The sequence below is a fragment of the Barbus barbus genome, assembly GCF_936440315.1.
Source record: "Barbus barbus genome assembly, chromosome: 23".
NCBI classification, from domain to species: domain Eukaryota; kingdom Metazoa; phylum Chordata; class Actinopteri; order Cypriniformes; family Cyprinidae; genus Barbus; species Barbus barbus.
Window position 1 is genome coordinate 4595626 of NC_136751.1, and position 22940 is coordinate 4618565.

Below are 22940 nucleotides of genomic sequence, written 5' to 3' on the forward strand. Positions count from 1 at the left end.
CTTAATTAGGTGTTGATATTGGTTCATCTTATTATCCCAATTAAAATAATCATTTTATTTTTCGTGTAAAATGATTAGGCCTATTCGAGACAATTGACTACAGCACCTGAAGAACATTATTAATAAAAAGCAAAGAGAAGAGCTTTTGATTAATGATATGTATTTATGTACACACTCGTATTTTGTGCAAATAAAATTTGCAAATTTTGTGTTTTTTTTTGTTTTTTTTAAATGTAACCTATTTTTTTAAAGAACAAATGCTATAGAAAAATAATAGCGATAATATAGGCTACGACTAATTTAACAACTAAAATAGAGTAGGAATATTTGTCAATAATGTCAGTTTGGACGAACAAAGAAACAAAAACACATCCACAGAAATTCTAAAAATTCATTGATGATTCCTCGCATCATTTCCGAATGTTACTTTTGAATTAATCAGCGCGCAAACATTCATTAGACAACTGATGATATTTGACCATATATTTTTTATTAAAATAGCAAACTATTTTCATGCACTTAATCCAAATGCTTGAACGGGAGCGAGACGGGCTGTTTATTGAGTAATAAAGGCTCGACGCCGGCGTGGCTGTTTATCAATGGTGGGCTATCAGTGAACATGAATGGAGGAGCTGGAGATGAATGGAGACTAGCTGCTGTGAATTCTGTCATGGCGTATAGAGCTGTATGGAGCTGTCCAAGGTACTGAAGCGTTATCTATCGCTGATCAACCGAGTTTGTGCACTTACCACACTGTTATTAGACTATTGATCATTTGCTGTGTGTAAACATTTTTCTCACTAACATTAGCAGCCACTCTCTGTTCAGTTTTGGCACTGCTGGTTGTTTATGCACATTTATAGAAGCAAATCGCTCTGAATGTCCTGGCAGCCACAAAACTGGACCGATGCGACTCCCACTCGGGGACACAGTGTCCATCCACGAGTGTGTTTAATATGAGTGTGTGAGAACTGCTGTAGACAGGTAGAGAGAGAGAGAGAGAGAGAGAGAGAGAAACAGGGAGGGAGTGATTGAGAGAGAGGGAGAGGGAGGGAGGATGATGATGATGCCGCCGGTGGAAAATGGTTGCTGCATCCTCGAGCCCATCCGAAACCCTATGAAGGTGGACAGAGAAAGACACGAAAATGAGAGCAACGAGCGCAAGGAGTGAGTGAAAGAGAGACCGTGTGCGTGCGTATGTGAGCGAGAGAGTGAGGACGCGCGCGCGCGCGCACGTGTGTGTGTGTGTGTGTGTGAGTGTGAGAACGCGCGCGCGCGAGAGAGAGTGTGTGTGTGTGTGTTCGGTAAGAAGGGGAATAAAAAAGACGAGAGACCGGGGGGCAGCCAGCTCGAAGCGGCGGGCAACACCGAGCCATGGAGGGCGAGTAAGTCCATGCATTTTTATTTGAGCAGAACAGACTGATTGATTTGCAGCACCTCTAATGGACTGTAAGATGCTCATAAACACTATTACGCAGCTATGCTATCAACACTGTGCACCATATTCTCCAACATTTGATGAATAACGCCACTGAACGGGCCTCGGCTGAAGTGCACTAGCGGACATAAAACGCCTTCAATGCCGCGTGAAAGACGAACGGGGTGCAGTAAGAGACGGCTTTTTGTCTCGAAGATGATGATGGTGTGTGTGTGTGTGTGTGTGTGTGTGGAGGCTCCACGTATAACCACCAAATACATCCGTGAATTATAAAACGTTTCGTTACAAATCGACGAAATATGGCGAGTTTTCTGTCGTCGGGAGCACACTGGAGGCGGAGAGGGATGCTTTTATCAACGCGTCTCGAGTTTCATTATGATTTTTAAAGCCAAACTTTATGAATGAAATGTGATTTTTCTCTCACCCCCTCCTCCTCTTCCTCTTCATGTCTCCCCTCCCCCCAGCGCTTCTCTTCTTCTTCTTCTGGTCCATATCCTCCTTTCATCCACTCATCCGCCGTGCTTCAGCATAGATGTGCTTTATCCATTCATAAAATGAACGAATGAGTGCGCGTGAACGCCTGCTGCAATGGCTTATAATAACCGATGCCGTTTAATAACACAAACAGGGCTCTGAATCAAAATGGATGTGATTTGATAGCTTATTGTAATGGAGCTTGTGTCTATGAGGGCCTGTATGGGCGCGTTCATTGATGCATCTCAACTCTTCATCTCCACACATTTCATTCCCCTCAGGCCATTCATTTATTTACGAGCTACTCCCCCCATATGGAGCCATGATGCTCTTTGTTGTTTGATGCCGGGTTCATTGTAAACGACTGTATTAAAGACTTTTCTACAGAAATGAGCGATGGCTGGAAACGTGCGCGCGCTGAAAGAGTGATTAGATTTTCCTCGCCCACGTGACCGTCCATTAAAAAATCCTCTCATTGTTATAATCGTGCTTCACTGTTTATATATTCCCTGTAGTTTTGGGAATACACAAAGCGCACGTGACGTTGTGATTTGATCATTCAATCCATTTAACACGATATAACAGCCCTTGCCGCCATGCCACACCATCTCGTCCCAAGGAATCATTCAAAATTATACTAAAGGGCGATTTTTGGAATACCAAGCATAAAATGTCCCTGTTACCTGACAGATATCACTAAAATGGGCGTCTTGACAAATCACACCTGTCTCTGTCACAGCAGAACTAGTCCTTTCCAGCGAATCAGAAACGTTTGCGAGTTCGGGGCGGAGTTCTGGAAAGGGGGCGTGTCATATTCATTGGCTAAATCTGGCGAATGGATGTTGCCAAAAGAGGTGAAATCCATTGCACCTTCAACGTCAGCATAAAATGAACCATATTTACGTATGGGCTCTATTGTGGTACACATTCATTCAAATGTCTTAGTAATATTTTAACACATATAATTGCTCCGCCTCTGAAATGACTCTTCATTTGGACTAATATCATCATCATGGCGTGGGCAGGGAAAAGAGCCAAACATGTTTCATCCAGTCTCCTCCAGTCACGTGTCTGCTGCTAGCTGTGACCATCACATCAACCATACTGTAGCCTAAGACTGTGAGGTGTGTTTCCCTCCCAAAGCCCAGATCTCCAGACTAACCTGCTTGCATTTGGCTTAAACTGGCTGGCTTTAAGTTTTCAACTTTGAAACAAAGACGATTGTGGAGGTTAAAGGTATTTTACTACTAAGTCCTTCTAAAATTTCAGTCAACATGAAATCAAAACTGAACTTTACTTTTTTAATGCGTGTTCTTTGATGGCTAGTGCATGCTGTTTCTATTAATCAAATCTTTCTTTTTTTTTTTACAGATGTAATGTAACTTGCTCATTGTCTGAAACATCCTTTCTTTTTATGATGCTTTAACGTCCACTTTTCACGATCTAATAAACTTCAAATGGATAAGAGCCATTCTTTATTCTCACTGATATTCCAGAAATATTACAGAAGCAAAATGGTTTATGAACGTCATCATTTCAGTGGAGATTGCAGGCCAATAATAGTACTTCCTTACACATCTTCACACTGCATCTCTGTCTCTTTTCCCTATTAATTGTCAGTTCCCTTCATTTTGAGGCTATTTTAATATTTTGTACCGATGGTTGTATTTTCTTCTTTAACTGCCTATGTCTCAAAGTCTGTGTTTGTGTGTGTGGGTGTGTGTGTGTGTTTGCGCTCAGCTGGCTAGTGCACTCACTGCTTTCACTTCCCTAACAGTGTGCGTGTCCGAGCGGTGGTGATGACACGTGACGATTCTAGCGGTGGCTGGGTGCCCCTTGGAGGTGGCGGCCTCAGTCATGTGATCATATGCAAGGGGCGGCGCTCTGAAGGTCGTGGGCGGAGAGAGTACGTCATACGTGGAGAACGGCTACGCGATCGAGCAGTGAGTGTGTGCGTGTGTGTTCATGCATGTCTTTGAGTGCACTGATGTTCCCTCAGCCTGACAGTCCTGGTCGTTCTGGTAATCTGGTAGTTGCCCTAACGAGTGGCCCACCGGTGACCCGCCTCTCTCTTTTTTTGTGCAGCCTGTGCTGGAATGCGCCATTCAAAAGGGTCTGGTCTACAACAAGGTGAACCCCATCTTCCATCACTGGCGTGTGGAGGAGAGGAAGTTTGGTCTGACCTTCCAGAGTCCAGCTGACGCCATCTCCTTCGAGAGGGGGCTTCAAAGTGTCCTTGAGAAGCTGGACAGAGGTACAGAAGCAGCAAAAGATAGTGAACAGGAAGCTGGAGCGAAAAGATTTAATGTAGTTTCGAGATTTAAAGCCAAATAACCCTGTTGTTCTGGCCTCTAAACATACTATTACAGTGAAGACGACGATGCCATGCAAGGATATTACTAATGTGAACTCCTGTTTTTATTCTTGAAATGTATTTATGATAAACCAGAATCTATTTTTTAACACTTCCCTGCAGGATCTGACTCGCCATCCTCCTCGACACCTGAAGAGGGAGACACTGAGGATGACGGTCAAGCAGTGAGTGTTTTTATCAAATCAAAGTGCTTCACAGTATCTGGTTCATCTTTGTGTCTGTCTGAGAATTACTTTGTGCCTAGATACTCATCAAGTCGTGATAGATATTGAAGTCAAAATATCAAAATGGACTATTTATGTGTTTCTGGTCTTATTGTGTACGATTCATTCCAAAGAAAATTGTCTTTGTAATCATCAAAACTAATCAAAATGTAATAACTTGTTTTGCTGTTTCCCGTCTAAAATCTTGGCAATAATTTAGTTTCTTTTTTTGAATACTATTCAAAGGAAGTCAAAGCAGAATTAGTGAATGACTCATTCATAAAACAAGAAAATCCAAACTACACATTTACACCTATCCTCCATCTTGTTGCGTAAGCATGAGGTGGTTCTGCATGTTTGATGACTTGCAGTCTGTCTCAGTCTCATACAGGGAGTGAGTCGTCATCCAACAGCAGAAAAGAGATGCTGCCCAAACCCATTACCATTGTGACCAGTGAGTCCTCCTCCACCTGTTTTGTGTGCTCCACAGAGGAGTTTGCGTATGGGACAGGGCACGCCTGCACGACGCAGACCCCGGCTCAGGTAAAGGATTCACATTGCTTGAAAGTTGATTCTGGTATGTTCCGTCAATGCCGCGTCCATGTGTCCAAAAAGGGAAATCTAGTTTAAAACAAACATGGACTCTTTGTATTCATGTGGTTTTTAAAAAACCTTTATACAATTTTCAAGAAATGGTGTAGATCAATGGGAAAAATGTCATGTGGTTCAACCATCAATATAAAGCAATGAATACACATGAATGTATTCATATTAATAATTATGTACAAAAAGCTTTTACATAAATAAATATATAATTTTAAGATGATTGTTTTTTTTCATAAATATCATGAATTTTTTATTAATATTAAGTTTGTTGGGAGTCGCACCACATGACATTTTACAAGCAGGATGACCAACAAGCTTTTTTTTTTTCATTCAAATATGCAGTGAAGGAATTTTGCTGAAAAATACTACGCACGGTTTTCTTTTCAAGAACTTCATTTTTTTTTTGTGAGGGTTTTATTGCTTCATAAGGCGGTTGTATTACTCTGACTTTTTTTACTTGGTGCATTGGAAATGGTGCATTTGAGTCACTGTACACTCTTAGAAAAAAAGTACAGTTTCAAAAAGTACTGATATGTACAATTTAGGTACTAATATATACCTTTAGGCTACTAATATGCACCTTGCTGTAGCCCTTTATTTTACAGTACTGTTCTGCATGTACATACTATCTATTTATTATAACAATTAAAATAACTGCGTAACAACTATGTACTAACCCTGAACCTACCCCTAAACCTAACCTTAACCCACGTAGCTACTTCATACTACGCAGTACTGTTTTACACTGCAAGTACTCTAGAATAAAGTGTAACCTAAAAGGGTCTGTCAGATTCAAAGAAAAGATGTACCTTTTGAAAAGGTGACAGCTTTTTAGGGTGTATTCACACTTGTCTTGTTTGGTTCAATTGAGTCAAACTCAAGTTCGTTTCCCCCCTTGGTGTGGATCTTTTGGGCAGGTTGAATGGATGAACCAATGAATGAATGACTTTAGAACACATGTGTTTTTGTTTAGGGTGTATTCACACCAGGGGCCTGTACCATGATGGTAGATGAACAAATTCAGAGTTATAGGATAAGTTTTGAGTTGACAAATCCAAACCACTCCAATCTGGCTTTGTCGGTACCATGAAGCTGATCATCAACTTTCTCTGTCAACTCAGGCTTAATCCTGAGTTAATGGAGCGCGTGCACATGAATGTGTGACATCAGCGGCGAACAGCCAATCACACCACAGCGCAAGTGTGATTTACTTCTCGCGAGAGCCAGCGAGATTCAGAACTATTTTGTTAAAGGTTAAGAGATTAAAGAATATGAGGAATTTAAACGCATTTCCACTGAAGTACTTGTCCATGAAAGAGGACAAATAAAGAAAATTATCTTGCTCTATAAGTGCAGTCACAAGTTAAACTTGTGAAGTTAGTTTATATAGTTGATAATATATAGTGATAGAGACTCAAACATGTAAGGTCACATTTTAAAGCATTATCTATTGATTCTACCACTTATTTATATTACATATGATCTGTATATATTAATATTTATTTAAAATGAATGCTTTATAATAATTGTTAAACTAAAGGTGCTTGTGTGTAATGGAGTAATAATAATATAAATCTTATAATAATTATATAAATCATACGTAAATTGTAATTATCAGTGAAGCCAGACAATTTTGTTGTATCTTTTTTAAGGTACTTCATAGTGACCTTTAATTTGTAGAAAGAGAAACTGGGGGAGTGACTTTTTTTGTGTCATACATGTGTCACTTTGCTCACATCTGATTGGTCCAATTTCAGTTTGCAATCTCTAACTCAGAACATAACCTGCCCCAGAGCAGGTTAGCCGTGGAGTGTAAGTTACTATGGCAATGAACGCAGCTAAAAGCCAAGCCACTTTCATGGTATCTAAAACCCAGGATTGGTGCAAACTAAACTGAAACTTACCTGGCTAGCCAGCTAATCCGGCTTCATGGTACAGGCCCCAGGAAAGTCCGCTAGTTCACTTGTTTTGGTCCAGACCAAATACAATATTTATATATATATATTTTTTTTTGTTTGGTTGTTCTCTTTCACACTGCCCTTTTTGCAAGTGAATCATAAATTGTAAACAAAACCACACCTGTTCTAAGGTCATCCATTCATTGGTTCAACCATTCAACCGTACCAGAGTTCCCTTGGAACCGGACCGAGACCACCTCTTCAGCTGGGTCTCGGTATGGTTGTTTGGTCCACACCCGAGTGCAATTGCTGTATTCACACCTGCCCAAAAGATCCTCACCAAGGGGGAAAATTAACTTGAACTCGATTCAACTGAACCAAACCAAACAAGACAGGTGTGAATACACCTTTACAATTTTTGGTTCACTTGCAATATAGGCAGTGTGAAAGTGAACCACAGCAAAAAAAACAACAACAACTGACATTGTATTTGGTCCGGACCAAAGCAAGTGAACTAGTGGACTTTCCTGGTGTGAATACACCCATCCACGTACGAATTAATTGCATGTTTATTGTATTTTTTAATAAATGAATTGATCCAGACTTAAAAAACGAGGGTCATGTCACTGCCTCTCTAGCGTTATATTCAACCCTTGCTCTTCTCTCACTGCAGATCCACACCCGACCAGCCCAGCACCAGCTCACCCAAGTTACCGCCGTTTTGAACCCTCCGGCACCCCCTCCGCCTCCTCCAGCTCCCCCGACCCCCCCCATAGTGCCCCCTGCCTCCTCCCCCCTCTCTCCGCTCTCGCCCACCATCTCCCTGCTGGAGGAAGGGGACCTCCGCAGCCTCGACCCCTGCAAGGATCTGTGGGGTACACGTGGCTACGAGGACTACCGCCGCGCCGGTGCTACACGGACCAAGGTGGGCGGGCTGACGGGGGGCGTGGTGGTGGGTGGCAGCCAGGACAAGTCGGAGCTTTGCGTGGTGCGCTTCGAGAAGGAACTGGCCGGCGTGGGCACCACGGGCTGTGAGGTCACTGTCATGCTGGACACCAAAGGATCCCAGTGCAACTCTTCGCCCACCTGCATGCCCAACGCCGTGCCGGGAGTGCCGTCGGCCAGCGGCTCCCCGCAGGAGACAGGCAAAGGCTCACCCTCGCCCTGCTGCATCCACACCTCGCTCGCCACGCCCCGCTCTCGGACTCGCAAGCGAGGGGCCGGCGGAGGGGAAGCCATCTCGCCCGACGACGACAGCTCCTGTCCGCAGGGCTCCTCCTCCTGTTCGTCGCGCTGCGTGTACTGCCGCTCCGTCTTCAGCGCCTCCGAGAACGGACGGGGCCGCTGCCGGGACGCTCCCGATCCAGCGCTACACTGCCTGCGCCAGTGGACGTGTGTGTGGTGCGCAGAGAGCCTGCTCTACCACTGCATGTCGGACTCCGAGGGCGAGTTCTGGGAGCCGTGCTCATGCGAGGACTCGATGGGCGGCCGGCCGCACACGCTGTGCTGCGCTCGCTGGATGGCGCTGTTGGCGCTGTCTCTTTTCGTGCCCTGCATGTGCTGCTACCTGCCCCTGCGCGCATGCCTGCGCTGTGGGGAGAGATGCGGCTGCTGCGGAGGAAAGCACAAGGCCGTGCGATGAGGCCTGACCGGGGGGAGGGCGCTTGGGCGGGGTTTATTGTGACGGGACGGGAGCACAAAGACGTTGTCGTTGTTCGAGGAACAGCCGTAGAGCCAGATCTCCAACATAAACCTTCACGATAATATCCCCTCGCCCTCTCTGAGGCCGTCTGCTGCATTCCGTTCTTTCTATTTTCTGCTCTGACCCTTCACGCTCGTACCGGCGGTGGGTGCATGGGTTCGGGGAGATCGCTCTCTGATTTGCTGGTCGTTGGAGTCAGGGGTCGTCTCCGGGAAGTGGGGAGTGAATGGGGATCAGTGACGTGTAAACAATTGTTACGTTTTTTTTTCTCTTGGGTTTTATTTTTTATTTAATTATGGAGAAAATATGAGATGAAAAATGTTTATAGCTATGGTTATCAGACCTTTTTTGGAGTATCTAATTTTACTTGAACTATTGAAAGATATTTTTTGCAACTGATTTAACGAATACACTCCCCTTGTACCTCTAAGTTACTGTGTTTTACCTCAAAGTCCAGAGGAGAGGAAGGCAGATAGACTTATTTCGGGGACTGTGTGCTGTGGTGAGGTTTTGTATATGGTCTTTGCGGTAGGTTTTTCACGCACGTTCGCCCAGAACATATTTGTGAAGGAGAACATGTTGATGTTGTATCACTTTTAGTTGTTTGAGAACAGGGAACGTGATCGAGGGCAGTTTCACCAAAACCACCACTTTCACCACATACATGCTCATTCTTCTGTCAAAAGAGTACAGTTGTATTGAACTTGCCAGCAACCAAGAATGTTGCCTATATTTGAAGTATAGACCAAAAAAAACGTGGAGAGATAATCTAGACGTGAATCTGCCGAACATTTTCACAGCAAATGTGAACCGAGGCCTTGAAATGTAGATGTACACGCCACCAAAAATACAGTGCAATTAGTTGTTAGTAAGATGAAAAGAAGAAAAGAGCAAAGGCTTGTTGTGTGTAACACAACATTTTAACTTTATCTGTCCGAATGGCAACAAGAGAAGTACTGAATCATTAACTATAACGAGTTACAGTGCACCTCACGTGTGGTTTTGGGCCGTCGCACCGAGTCCTGAACAGAGCAACGAAGTGACAGGACATTTTGTCTGGGTAGCCCCGCCCACAGTGAAATCCCATTGGCTGGCTGTGACTGTGTTACAGAATATAATTTTGTTTTCACTGTGGACAGGCAAATGTCTTGACGCTGAAAACTGCGTTGTCTGGCTAAAGGACGCAAGAATTTAGACCAATCAGTTCAAACACTGCCTGGCATAACGTTTTGGACCTCAAAGTGTTAAGAAACATTGTTTTAAATATCTCGAAGCTGCTATTTCAACTCCCCTAAACTTGTCTTACCTCGCTGCTAGTAATGAGGAGTTAGGGAATCAGACACAGCCCTGTAGTCAATGTTTGAGTTAGGAAGACAACGCCTCTAAATTATGATATCTATGATGGGGAAGAACTAACGTCCAAACTCCAAGAGGTTTCTCCATCAATGTTGTATTAACTGCTCATTAAAGTCACTTTAAAAGAAAAGGGTTTTACAGCAAAATGAACCACTGGACCATTCGATCTACATACATGCACTGTATTTCATTGTCCATCTGGACTCATTTCAGTCCATTTTCTAAGACGTGAAACATTCTTTCTCACTCACTCACACACACACTCACTCTTTATGGGCAGAATATTAGACATGAGTAGAGAAACACAAAAAGACCCAAAAATAGCACTGGAAAAAAGAACTTAGCGAGATGAGACCACCCTTGAGGGCCCTAGTCATACATCCTATTAATAAATGTGCCTTTTGATTTATTTAACCAATAACCTATAATTTCTAAGTAACGACGTACCTAAATACTCATTTTCTTTTCCAGGTTGTTTATTTCTGCCAATGTGCATATTTTAATATGTATGTGTCTATTAGTTTGAAAAGTAATCAATGGAAAATATTACCTGTTTATATATTTATTGAGATATTCTAATTCTTTATTTATTTTTGGAGACGGGTTTTTATTTTCTGTGCTGTCTTACTTCTCTGACTTTGTGCCAATTTGCTGCTTTGAGGTGTTACATATCGTGGGTTTGTATCATTAATTAAACCCTAACTCTATATTTTAATGAAAAGTTTGCACTCTGAATCGTCTTTACATGTGTTTATGTACTCTTAATTGTGGGACGGCATCATTCAGTATTCACTCATAACCACAATATCAGTCTGGTGTATTAGAGCACAAGACAGCAATAGTGCATTGTGCTCCATTCAAACATCCAGTTGGAATAGGGCCGAATTTCATGAAGAAATGTCTAGGTCATATTTCTCCCTATTTTCAAAGGAAACACATAAGAATTTATATATTTTGCATAAAGAGAAGTAAATTCATATTTCCACGACAATAATCCCCCCCCCCCACACACACACAAAACAAACAGAGTAATGGAAATTTCTTTGCAGACAATATTTTTCAAATTAATATCAATAAAAATGAAATCGGTATATTATTATATTTAACAAACACTACCTATATACTCGTGTAATTTAAATAATTGTATAAATAACTTGCATTATAGTGGAAATAACTACAGAGAATTGGGAGGACATGCTTGGTTGTCACGAAAATAGTGTTAAAAATGTATTTTCTTGAAATAAGAGCCAGACGATTTCTGATAGTTCTGTTTGATATACATTCAATAATCACTCTGACCACTAGGTCACCACGCACGTTCTTGATTGTCTACAAGGGGGCGCCTCAGTCAATTCCAGGACCCAACTAAACTCAATTAAAAGCAAGTTGAAGAATTACATCAAGAGAGTTTTCACAGAGAGTTATATAAATACAGAAGGATGGATGCAAAGTGTGAGCATGTACCCATGTGTGAGCTCAGGACAGGTGCTGGCGCTTGTGTTTTAGGATCTCTGTCGAGGTGAGAGTCAGGTCTTTATTACAGATGTCACAATGATAGACCCTAGTCAGACCCGATGAAGATGATGAGGACGCTTGTACACTTTCAGACTCTGTAAACAAAGAAAAACATTTACTGTGCAGAACTGATTAGTGATAACCAAATCTAGAGCATTTACAGAATAAAAATAGAAAATATTATTGCTAAGACATGAGAAGAGTTAAATATCATTTTGTATTAGAAACAAAATATTAAGATATTATAATAGCAATAATAGATTTTTTTATTTATATTTTGAATATTGTTTTATTAATTAAAATAATTTTAAACTTGGCAAATTGGAAAATGTTTTCACATTTTTGTGAATACTGAGCAAACATTTAGTTTTTTACATTTATTTATTTGAGCTATTTTTGTACGTCTCATTTCCCATAATTAAATAAGATACTGGGATGATGTATTTTTGTAAGCCAAAACATGGAAATGAGGTTAGGGTTAGGGCTAGAGTCTAAATGAGACTACAGAAGCTGTCGGGGACATTAAACATCCTAACACCGAACAGATAAAATCCTCTACTCAGTTCACTTTCACAGCTTCAATGTGTTTATAATCATAGTTTTGCAAACTATTCTTCAGAGAAAATGTTTTTTGAATAAAGACTAAAAGAGTTGGAAGCTTAATGGTGATGACATTGTGATGTAGTTCATTTAAAGCCTATATTTAGGTTTTTATTTATGCTTCAAAAGTTGTGTTCATGGAAATAATTGGGTTTTTGTTGAGGGACCCAGGGTGACGTTAACTTCCAGGCTGGCCTACAAAAATATATAATCACTGCACTGCTCTATAGTAAGACATCCAAGCATATTCTGAGCCTTATAGTGAAAAGACAAACCACAAAAGCTGACTTATAAGAGCACAGTCCTGCTTCCTGCCGCTCACCTTCCTCAGGCTGCTGTTCCTCTGGGGGCCTGCAGGTGGCCTCGTGTTGCATGCGCTCCAAAGGCGTCAGTGGCATGTAAAGGTCACAGTGAGGGCAGCTCCAAAAACTGCGTAAACATTCACTGTACAGGTCCTTAGAGTCCTACACGACACGCATTAAAAACATAGGAAGTGGTGCTATTAGAGCACTGTAAGAAAGGGCTTTTAAGCACATCCTGTTTGAGGAAGAGCACTTACACACAGACAGTTGTAGGTAAAGTAGCTGCACAAACGCAGGCCTCCTTTAATGGGATCTGGTTCGGTTTTCATGCCAGGAAACAGAGAGCCGATAGCCGAAGCGGAAGACAGATCGGGATCCAGTTGGGGTCCGATGTACAGGTTCTGAGACTGCAGCGCTGTCAGACGCCTCAGACTGTAACTAACCTATGAGAGAAAGTCATGTGCGTTTGATCAAGAGTGATAGTACAGATGCATTATTCAGAGATGCAAACAGGCAAGAGGGTAAAAAGGTGAGAACCGGGGGCATGCTCCACATGGATTTTTTTTTTAAGGATATTTGTTTTACATACTCAATTGTAGTTATTTTAAGGTATTTTTAAAAAAAACATTTTTATGACCTTATATGTCCAAAACCCTAATTTTTCACACACAAAAAATAACATCTTGTTGCAACATTTTCCAAAAATCAAGATTGAATATATTTGGGACCACAAAACCAGTCAATCTTTTGACATTTTTTGAAATGGAGATTTATACATCATCTAAAAGTTGAATAAATAAGCGTTCCATTGATGTATGGTTTGTTGGGATAGGACAATATTTGGCTGAGATTTGAAAATCTGGAATCTGAGGGTGCAAAAAAAAAAAAATATTGAGAAAATCACCTTTAAAGTTGTTCAAATTAAGTTCTTAGCAATGCATATTACATTTCAAAAATTAAGTTTTGATATATTTACTGTAGGAAATTTACAAAATATCTTCATGGAACATGATCTTTACTTAATATCCTAATGATTTTTGGCATAAATAAAAAATGGGTAATTTTGACCCATACAATATATTTTTGGCTATTGCTACAAATATACCCCAGCGACAAGGTCACATTTGGTCAAAATCCCATCAGTTATAAAAGATGAAGTGCTATGCAGTACATGCTATTTAAGACAATATTGGCTGATTAGACCTAAAATGCTAAATGTTTGCCCTCTCTCTCTTTCCTGTTACCACATCTCAGACCTAAAATACATCAAATATTACCCTTTTTAGATAGTTTAGTAAAGAGTGAAGAAAAAACTATATAAAACTTACTAGCAGTTGCCAAGTGGTTATCAGTCTTACTTTTCCAATACAAATAAGACCAATCTACCTTTTCATAACTGAATTAAAAAAGATCTAAGCAAATCTCAAAGGTGATGTATTTTGATCTCAAAAAAGTGAGTTGCCACCTAAAGGTGAGGAGTTTGCATCTATGATTTATTATGTTTGCCTCGTTACCTCAGTGTATAACAGAAACCGCACGAGTCCCTCACAGAGCTTATCCAGTTCTCTGCGGGACACTTTGGGCCCGGCTGCCCCGAGTCCGGCGGAGGAGCCCGGGCCTCCTTGTCCGATCTGAGCCTGAAGCAGCCTCTCCCATTCACCCCGCAGGCTGAGGGCCGAGGAGAGCACCTTCAGCGCAGAGTCTCCGTCAGTCAAGCCCAGCTCCAGCCAGCCGTCCACCACCATCCGCGTGCAGTCAGCGTTACTGTCCACAGAGCTGGCCACCAGCAGCAGAGCCTGTGACAGAGAAGAGCGTCCAAGACCAAGAAAAAGGACTTCTCAGCTACATATACTACCATTCAAAAGTTTGGGGCTGGTAAGAATGTTTTTAAAAAGAAGCCTCTTTATCTCAGCTAGGCTGCATTTATTTGATCAAAAATACAGTATATATATATATAATATTTTATTATATTTTAAATTTTAATTTATTGCATTCATTTTTTCAGGCTTATTTGATGATTAGAATAGCGTTTATTTGAAAAAGAAATCTTTTGTAATGCTATAATGCTTTATTGTCAATTTTTTTATTTACTAAATTGCTGAATAAAATTCATTTCTTACCCCAAACTTTTGTGTACTTTGTTTTTCTTGTTTGTTTTGAAAATGATTATAGTGTTTTCTAGGCAAGTTTAAATTTAATGACTCCATTGAGTAATAAATGAATAAACAAATTTTTTCTCACATTTTGAATATATGCGAGTGTGCAAATTTGATTCATTTTTAAAATGTTTTAAATAACATTTCTCAAAATGTTACTTTTTTATTATTTCAGAAATATCATTAAGCTTATTGGGGACTTTTTAATGACATGAACCAACCCTGCCTTGTCTTTAAAAGGTCAAATTATCTGATATTTTAAGAGATTTATTGACTTTCACACAGTCATGAGGGTCTGTAGGGGTCCTCTCTATCTATTTTGTATAAAAATAAAATCTTGGCAACTTGTGAATTCAGCGCGTTTCTTGGTTCAAACAGTAAATAAGGAAAAAATATATATCATTCTATATGAGGGTCGCTATTTTCCCAGCTGTCACTGACCTGTAGTGCTGGAACCCGCAAACAGTTTGAGATGTAAGGCTTGTTTGTTTCTAGCAGAGTAACGAAAGCCAGTAACTGATGCCTGTTGCTCTGGCCTTTATCAGCACCTACAGAGAGAGGAGTACAGCAGTGAAACGGAGGACAGAGTCCATCATGATTCCTGTCCCATTACAAAGAGGTGCATGTACCGAACTCGCTGGCCTCGTGTTCGGGGACATGCAGAACTTCAGGGTCACTGGCAAACACACTAGTTGGGTGGATCACAACGCCTTGTTTATTACGTGTGTGGAACACCTAACACACAAACACAAAAGAATGTTAGCTGTCCAAAGCTGCCTGATATTACTGTGTATACATGTGAAGCCGTTACCTGCTCTGAGTCTTTGCGGGTTGCGTTGTGCTCATCTGGCATGGCCAGCTGTGGGTAAAGGCCGCGGCACAGCACCAGTTTGAGCAGAGCCTGCTGCCGTGATGACAGATCTGCACTGGCGTATGCAGCTTCCTGCAGCTCATTCACATTGTGACGCAATTTGAACTTGACTTCCTGTAAGGAAGGATTAGGACAACCAAGGATTAGGGTCATATTCATATTAGGGTTCTCCTGGGTCATATTTCATACAAAAGGATACAAAATAAATAAATAACATTTTTCAAAAATAAAATAAAGTCTATTTTTGACTCTAGGATCACCAAGGCTGCATTTATTTGATCAAAAATACAGTAATACTCTGAAATTATTATTACAATTTTCTAATTTAATATATTTTAAAATGTAACTTATTCCTAATGTTAAAGCTGAATTTTCAGCATCATTACTCTAGTCTTCAGTGTCACATGATCCTTCAGAAATTATTCTCAATAAGATGATTTGGTGTTCAACAAACATTTCTTATAATCAATGTTGGAACAGTTCTTCATTTTTATGTGAAAATCACAATACATTTTTACAGGATTCTTTGATGAACAGAAAATTCAAAAGAACAGAATTTTTTTTTAAATAGAAATCTTTAACCATCACTTTGACTAGGGATGTTCATTTCGGTCATTTTTCCAAACATCACGCACCAACAGCGCTTCTGCGAGCGGAGAAAAACATCATAAAGCTAGGCGCTCTATATACACAAAATCTATATATTATAACGAATAAATAGGCTGTAGCTTATGCAGAGTTTCGGTTCATTTTTGTGCTGCGTGAAAGGAAACCAGACGGCAGAAAGCGGCATCCTATTTTTTTAGGCTTATTTTACAAAAGCGCAAATATTTATTTTTATTGTGAATGTACACAAATAAAAGCAAACCGTTTACAATTCCGATTATCTTCATGACTAAAAGGAGTAGTTGCTTCCACTGCTAGAAGGAAAATAAATAAATCAAGTGATTGCTCCAGCGCCACATGCGCGCGCACACAGTTAAGCATTCTACCTTCACAATAATGCAGCCTTTCATTATCATTATAAAAAACAATCAGTCAAACAATAAAAAAAAAAAAAACACACTGCTCAATTGAAATATGTAGTAAAATCTGTGCCGTTAAGCGTTATCACCGTACCGCCATGAATTGCGAAACATTCTGTTTTCCGTCGATATTGGAACACGAGTGAAGTAGGCCTACATTAAAGGTAAATAATATTTTGCCATTCAAATACATCACGAATACAGAAACATTTGATTTTGTGTCGAACGAGAGACCCAACATTGGTTTCAGTTTCGTTTTAGCCTAAATTTATTTGTTTTGGTTTGGTCCTCCATATATAGCTAGCTTCTTACATTTTTAATTGTTGCTCTTTTCTAAATAGCCTACTGTTAATTGAAAGGATTGTTGTGGAGTGAAGGGAACTAAAATAGCCTAGCTATGTTTAAAGTGTTTATGTTTGTAATTCGCATCTGCCTATTTCTCTCTAAAAAACATATATATATTTTGTTAACGCGTAGCTTATTTTAACCATGCAGCAAACCTTTTAAAATATATTGATAAATTACTGAAAAAAAAAAAATAAGTGACTTTATATCGTTTAACTGATTGTATTAATCAGTCAAAATTCTTCTCGGTCGGTTAACGGTTAAAATGAACTTTGTCCAATTTATTGCATCCTTGTTGAATAAAATAATTACTTCCTTAAGAAAAATAAAGAAATTTTACTCGCTACAAATTTTCAACATTATTGTGTATTAAACTGAAGGGATAGTTAAATCAAAAATAAACATCCTCATGCTGTTCAAATAGTTTTGGTTTCCATTGACATTTTATTCTTTGTCCATTCAATGGAAGTCAATGAAAACCAAAACTGTTTAGTTACCAACATTCTTCAAAATATCTTTTTTTAATGTTCCAAAGAAGTAAGTAAGTATACATGTTTGGAACGACATGAGGGTGAGTAAATGATGACAGAATGTTAATTTTTTGGGTGGGCTGTCTCTTTAAGGATTGAATACAGTAAACTGTTGATTCTTTTCTTTTTGCCTTATGCTACAGAATCTAAATCAGCTGAGGCACCTGTATGTCCACAGTCTGTTCAGCATCATCTCTTCTCTTCTTGCTCGATCCTGCTCCCTCATCATCAGACCCAGACAGGGCGTCTCCCTCCAATCCTTCCTCCAGGCGCAGAACTTTCCTCTTGGTGTTCTCCTGGAGCTCATGGTCTCGTTTCAGCTGGTGGAGCTTCTGTCTCTCTGTAAGTCTCTCTCTGCGCCGGGCTCGGTCCTGCAGCTCTGTCCTGGCGCCAGTATTTGCCTCCAGCAGACCATGAGTCCGCAGCAGCTCCTGTAAGAACCAGATGACACTGTCAAGGTCAGTCACATGGGCAAACGCAGCTGTAGCTGTTAGAGAGTCACAGAGGAAACCGTTGATATAGAGCTGCTGACTTTGAACTGTCGTCTGAGGTTGACCATCTCGTAAAGCCTCTGTTCCTCCAGCCCTCTCCTCCTGCACCACTTTCTGGAGCCACTTCCTCTGTCTGCTTTCACCTGTTGTCATTGGATATATTGATATTATTAGATAATACGGTTATTTTAAGTTACTTTTAGGTTACCTTTGACGTCATCTAACACTCACTTAAAGTTAAACTCTAAAACAGTAATAATCACTAGTAATAACACAGGTATATTTGGTAAATCTCAAAACGAATATCTATTTAGTATACATGATCATTATAATGGTAGGGAGCAAAAGGACTAAAAGTATGGAAGGCCATTTCTGCCATGAAAAAAAAAAAAAAAAAAAAAGGTAATTGTGACTTGCAGCGCTGATACACAAAAACAAGCAAAGAGGCCGAAAAACTGACCTGCACCCAGGCATTAAAGGTGTTCATCAGAGTGAAGGGGTCACCCTGGTTGCTGTTCAGGGGCTGGCGAGTGGTGGAGCAGTCAGGGTTGTGCTGAGCACTGCGCAGAAACGGAGACTGGACACTCAGTGCAGCGGCAACCGTCAGCACCGGCTCCACCAGCTTAAAGACTGAACCCAAAACAAGCATTTTTCCTGCACAAACACAAGTAGGAGCATTTACAATGCCATTAATACATTAGCAAGCTCAACTAACCACACAAAACCGCAGCTTAGGGTTCTTTACCAATGACCACATCCACAGGCAGTTGAGCCAGCAGCCTGCCAATGGAGGTGAGCTCCCCGTCTTCATCTAGCGCCCCCTGTTCTTTCAGATACATCACTGCAGTCTGAATACTAGAAGCCGGAGGAGGGTCTATGAAGGTAAAAGTGCGAGGGTCACCCAGATCCATGCTCTTCATCTGCAAAAACATAATTTGAAACATGTCTTGAAGTCCAGTGTTTCACTCAATTATTATAATTATCTGATAACATTATGGCCCTTGACACCATGACTAAATATAAGCATATTTTTATCATTTTCATGAAAACAAAGATTTGTTTTCCCAGATGTGAGAGGGCACCTGTAGGATGAGGGAGTCTAGCGCCACTCTGTGGATCTCAGGAACAGGATATGGGGCGAAGGCGTCGTAATCAGATTCAGAGTAGAGTCGGTAACACACTCCCGGTCCAGTTCTGCCTGCTCGTCCCTTCCTCTGTTCAGAACTGGCCCTACTGATCCAGAACTCCTGCAGCCTCTGCATCTTGGCCTTTGGATCAAAACTCATCTCTTTCACCTTTCCTATTGAAAAACATCAGTGACAGACATTTTTGGAAAGGACAATGATATAAAAGTTGGTGGCAGGCTCTGATAAAATCTTAAAATTTAAAAGAAAATATTATCTACACACACACACACACACACACACACACACACATATATATATATAATTTATTTTTTTTAAACTTTAAAATGATACAATATATAGAAACTAGTAAAATAATAATAAATAATTAATAACAACAGGTACCTGAATCAACCACAAAGCGCACTCCATCTATAGTGACCGAGGTCTCTGCAATATTGGTAGAAATTATGCACTTTCTCACACCCGGGGGTGCAATGTCAAACACCTGAAGGTCAAAGTTCACACATAGAGAAGTTATTTAAAACTAATACACGGACATATTTAATACACCATTCAAAGTTCATAAGAACAGGATTTATTTGAAATAGAATCTTTTATATTACATTATAAATGTCTTTACTGTCATGTTTGATCAATTTAATGCATCCTTGCTATTAATTTCTTTCAATAAATGAAATAGTATTGACCCTAACCTTTTGGACGGTAAAAGAAGAGTGGAAATAAGAATCACTGATCAAAAGCTACTCAAAAATATATAAATAAAGATCATGAGGAATCCACCATCTCCTGTCCTGAATGAACCTGCTCTAGTGCAGATGTACCTTATCCTGCTGGGCCAGTGAGAGTGTGCTGTGCAGAGGAAGGACGATCCAGCGCTGAGTGTGTGTGGCGTATGTCTGACAGGCCTCCTGGATGGTGGAGATCTCAGCCACTCCGCTGAGGAACAGCAGCAGGTCTCCTCTCTCCTCCGGCGGGTACCGCTGGTCAATACCCTGCAGCACACGCAGGTATGGCCTCGGGTCCAGTTTCTCAGAGCGGGACACCTGCTCTTCTGGAGGAATGGGCTGGTAGATCATCTACACACACAAGCACGCGAGAAACTTACACTGCAATTAATTCACAAAAAACAAACCTATGAAGCCTGCATTGAGAGCTCACCTGAATGGGGAAGAGTCTGCCTGGCACCTGCAGAACAGGTGCGTTGTTGAAATAGCTGGAGAAGAGTTTGATGTTGATGGTGGCCGACATGAGGACCAGCCGCAGGTCTGGGCGCAGGGGCAGAAGGGAACGCAGCACTCCCAGCAGGAAGTCACAGTGCAGGTGTCTCTCATGCACCTCGTCCACGATCAGCACCTGGTACTGGCCCAGGGAATCGTCCCGCTGGATCTGCCGGAGCAGGAGACCCTCGGTCAGGAACAGCAGTTTGGTAGCTGTGGTGCGGCTGGTCTCAAAGCGGATCTGGTACCCAACCTGAAGACAGAACACAGAAGACAATATGTATTTGGAAACTCATTTTCAAACAGTTTTCTCTGCCAAGTTTCTTTAACTCTGTTTGCATCTTGTATGAATTTTCTTGTCAAATATTGAGATACAGGAAAATCATAAAATTCATATTTTCTTTGTATAGTGATTCTGCAAATTATAGCTACCCTAGTAAAAAATAAATATACTTAAATGTATTTGAAATACATTTATTTTATGCTAAGTATACTACAAATACATTTTTATATTTATGTACTTAATAAAATGTCCTGCAGTTGTACTTATAGTATACTAAACTGGTATAATTAAAGTCTGCTGGAACAACTAATTTAGTACTTAATGCACTTTAATTGTGCAGAAGTCCAATTAAAGATATACTTAGTATATTTGATTGTGCTAAAGTGGAACTATTGCAAGTATACTTTAAATATTTTGCATTTAAAGTCTGATATTATTCAAAGATCATACAATCCTCATCAAAATTGACATTAAAACATTTTAGACTTCATATTAATTATAATGTTTATATCAGTACGTCTTGAGTTATCTGTCAGTAAATATGTTAATAGATTTGAACTATAGGCCTACTTAGTATATACTACTTAGGTATAATTTTTACTAAGTTATATATAGTTATATTAATTAATGATTGTATATATGCATGGCTCTCTCTCTCTCTCTCGCTCTATACAGTACATATATAAAATATATTAAAACTTCCACTTAGTATTTTTATTATAAGCCCATACATAAGCATATACAATTATACTATATTGGTAAAATGATAAAATTAGTATTATTTATATCTATATCTAGTAATATTTTTAATGTTTTGTTTAAAGAATTCTCTTCTCACCAAGGCTACATTTATTTAATCCAAAATACAGCAAAAAAGTAATATTGTGAAATATTTTTACTATTTAAAATAACTGCTTTCTGTTTGAATTCATTTTCAAATGTCATTTATTCCTGTGATCAAAGCATCATTACTCCAGTCTTCAGTGTCACATGCTGATTTACTGTTGAAAAAATATTTTTTTATTAGCATCATGTTGAATTTTTATTTTTATTATTGACTGGTAGTGTATTGGTTTACAATTATTAACAGAAATAACAATTGCAAACCTGTATGTATATACATACATGAATATATAAATAGAATTATAATGTAAAATTATGCAATTATTTTTATTAATTATTCTCATTCATTGGAATAGTATTTCTGTTAATAATTCCTGTTTAAAAAATGGCATAGCTAATGTCAGTTTCAGCAAGCCTATTATATTACTATTATTAGCCATAAAATAAATTATATGCAAAAAGAAAATGAAGCCTCTTAACATTTAAGCATTTCTGCATTCATTCCAATAACAGTTATGCACATTTTTATACCTAATTCTCATTTACATAATGAAAATCATCCTGTACTAAAACTACTGATTTTTTTTCAACTGAAATGCAAATATTATTTGTTGTGAAAATAATGTACTGATCTTTGTACCTTGGAGCCGTACAGGTTGAGGCTCTCAAAGCTGACTCTCTTGGCCAGTGAGATGCAGGCAATGCGGCGTGGTTGAGTGCAGGCTATGTGGTTGAACCCTGATGCCAGCAGATACTGGGGCACCTGTGTGGACTTTCCACACCCCGTGTCTCCAGCCACCACCACCACAGGATGAGTCCTCACCATCTCCACTATCTTGTCCCGGTACTGGAAGATGGGGAGGCTCTTCTGCTCCTTTCTCAACTTGGAAAGCTTGCTGAAGCTCTGCTTCTGGTTGAAGTCTAGGAAATGAAGGAGGGCAAGACGGCAGTCTGTGATCTCCTGCCTGCCAGGACCGGAGGGGTCCCTGCGCCTCTTGTGCTCAGATCCTCCTAGTCGCTCCTCTATGTCTTTGGAGCACACTGAGATGTTGATCCTGTACCTGGCATCATAGTCCTTTGGAAGCCCCAGATCCACAGATCCAGACTTCTTCCTGGCTTCTCCCTCGTGTGACTCCTGCCTGCTGGATTTGGCTGCAGACATCTCTCTTTTGGCTTTGAATCTCTGGAAGCGCTCAAAGAAGCTCCAGAACTCCTTGTGTTCGGCGCCGCCCGTCTGGATGTAGTCATGCCGGCGGAAAAACACCTCGTCCAGCTGGGCTCGACACCGAGGACTGTCCCAGTCCCAGCTCCGGCTCTGCTGTCGCTGATGGGACATCTTTAACCACACACAGTGCGATTATCTCACATTACTATTGTTAATATTTATAGTGGACTTTTCTCAGGTATTGTAAACCACATGTTTGTGATATTTACGCTTCTTGAAAAGGTGCGATACCGGTGCGTTAACTTGAGGGGACCGTTTCTGGTCCGTCTGTGTTTACAGTCCGGCTACCGCGCGTGCTAACACACAATAGTTCCTACCGCGACAGTTCAGACATTCTG

General features: G+C 40.3%; 3 protein-coding genes across 4 annotated transcripts; 2 read left to right on the plus strand and 1 right to left on the minus strand.

Moving 5' to 3' along the window:
- Positions 1–1039: 1039 nt before the first annotated feature.
- LOC306842632 (sprouty-related, EVH1 domain-containing protein 2-like) lies at positions 1040–4548 on the plus strand (the record flags this gene model as incomplete). The annotated part of the gene is made up of 5 exons (XM_079373593.1): positions 1040–1385; positions 3690–3855; positions 3998–4166; positions 4389–4450; positions 4531–4548. The coding sequence occupies exons 1-5, from the start codon at positions 1375–1377 to the stop codon at positions 4546–4548; spliced, it is 426 nt and encodes a 141-aa protein (XP_079229719.1). The 5' UTR covers positions 1040–1374.
- On the minus strand, positions 3376–22883 carry dhx34 (DEAH (Asp-Glu-Ala-His) box polypeptide 34). Of its 2 annotated transcripts, none has more exons than XM_079373449.1 (17): positions 22018–22883; positions 20193–20504; positions 19856–20110; positions 19416–19518; positions 18969–19186; positions 18632–18806; positions 18347–18540; positions 17928–18029; positions 17560–17826; positions 15436–15609; positions 15254–15359; positions 15066–15172; positions 13983–14264; positions 12726–12911; positions 12489–12630; positions 11516–11661; positions 3376–4156 (listed from the first exon to the last, which is right to left on the minus strand). In XM_079373449.1, the coding sequence occupies exons 1-16, from the start codon at positions 22711–22713 to the stop codon at positions 11528–11530; spliced, it is 3453 nt and encodes a 1150-aa protein (XP_079229575.1). In that variant the 5' UTR covers positions 22714–22883; the 3' UTR covers positions 3376–4156; positions 11516–11527. The 2 variants fall into 2 exon arrangements, with proteins under 2 accessions (XP_079229575.1, XP_079229574.1); XM_079373448.1 differs by having other exon boundaries at positions 3376–5110; positions 22018–22873.
- On the plus strand, positions 4850–10768 carry spred3 (sprouty related EVH1 domain containing 3; the record flags this gene model as incomplete). The annotated part of the gene is made up of 2 exons (XM_079373450.1): positions 4850–5032; positions 7667–10768. 2 exons carry the CDS (start codon positions 4850–4852, stop codon positions 8633–8635), a joined length of 1152 nt encoding a protein of 383 aa, XP_079229576.1. The 3' UTR covers positions 8636–10768.
- Positions 22884–22940: the final 57 nt, after the last annotated feature.

Excerpts from the sequence above, each read along its gene's own strand:
- dhx34 (XM_079373449.1), bottom strand. The coding sequence starts at position 22,713 with ATGTCCCATCAGCGACAGCAGAGCCGGAGCTGGGACTGGGACAGTCCT. Across the intron at positions 19,187-19,415 it reads GCGCTTTGTGGTTGATTCAG|GAAAGGTGAAAGAGATGAGT; the intron begins GTACCTGTTGTT and ends GTTTTTCAATAG. Across the intron at positions 17,827-17,927 it reads ACCTCAGACGACAGTTCAAA|GAGCTGCTGCGGACTCATGG; the intron begins GTCAGCAGCTCT and ends TGGTTCTTACAG.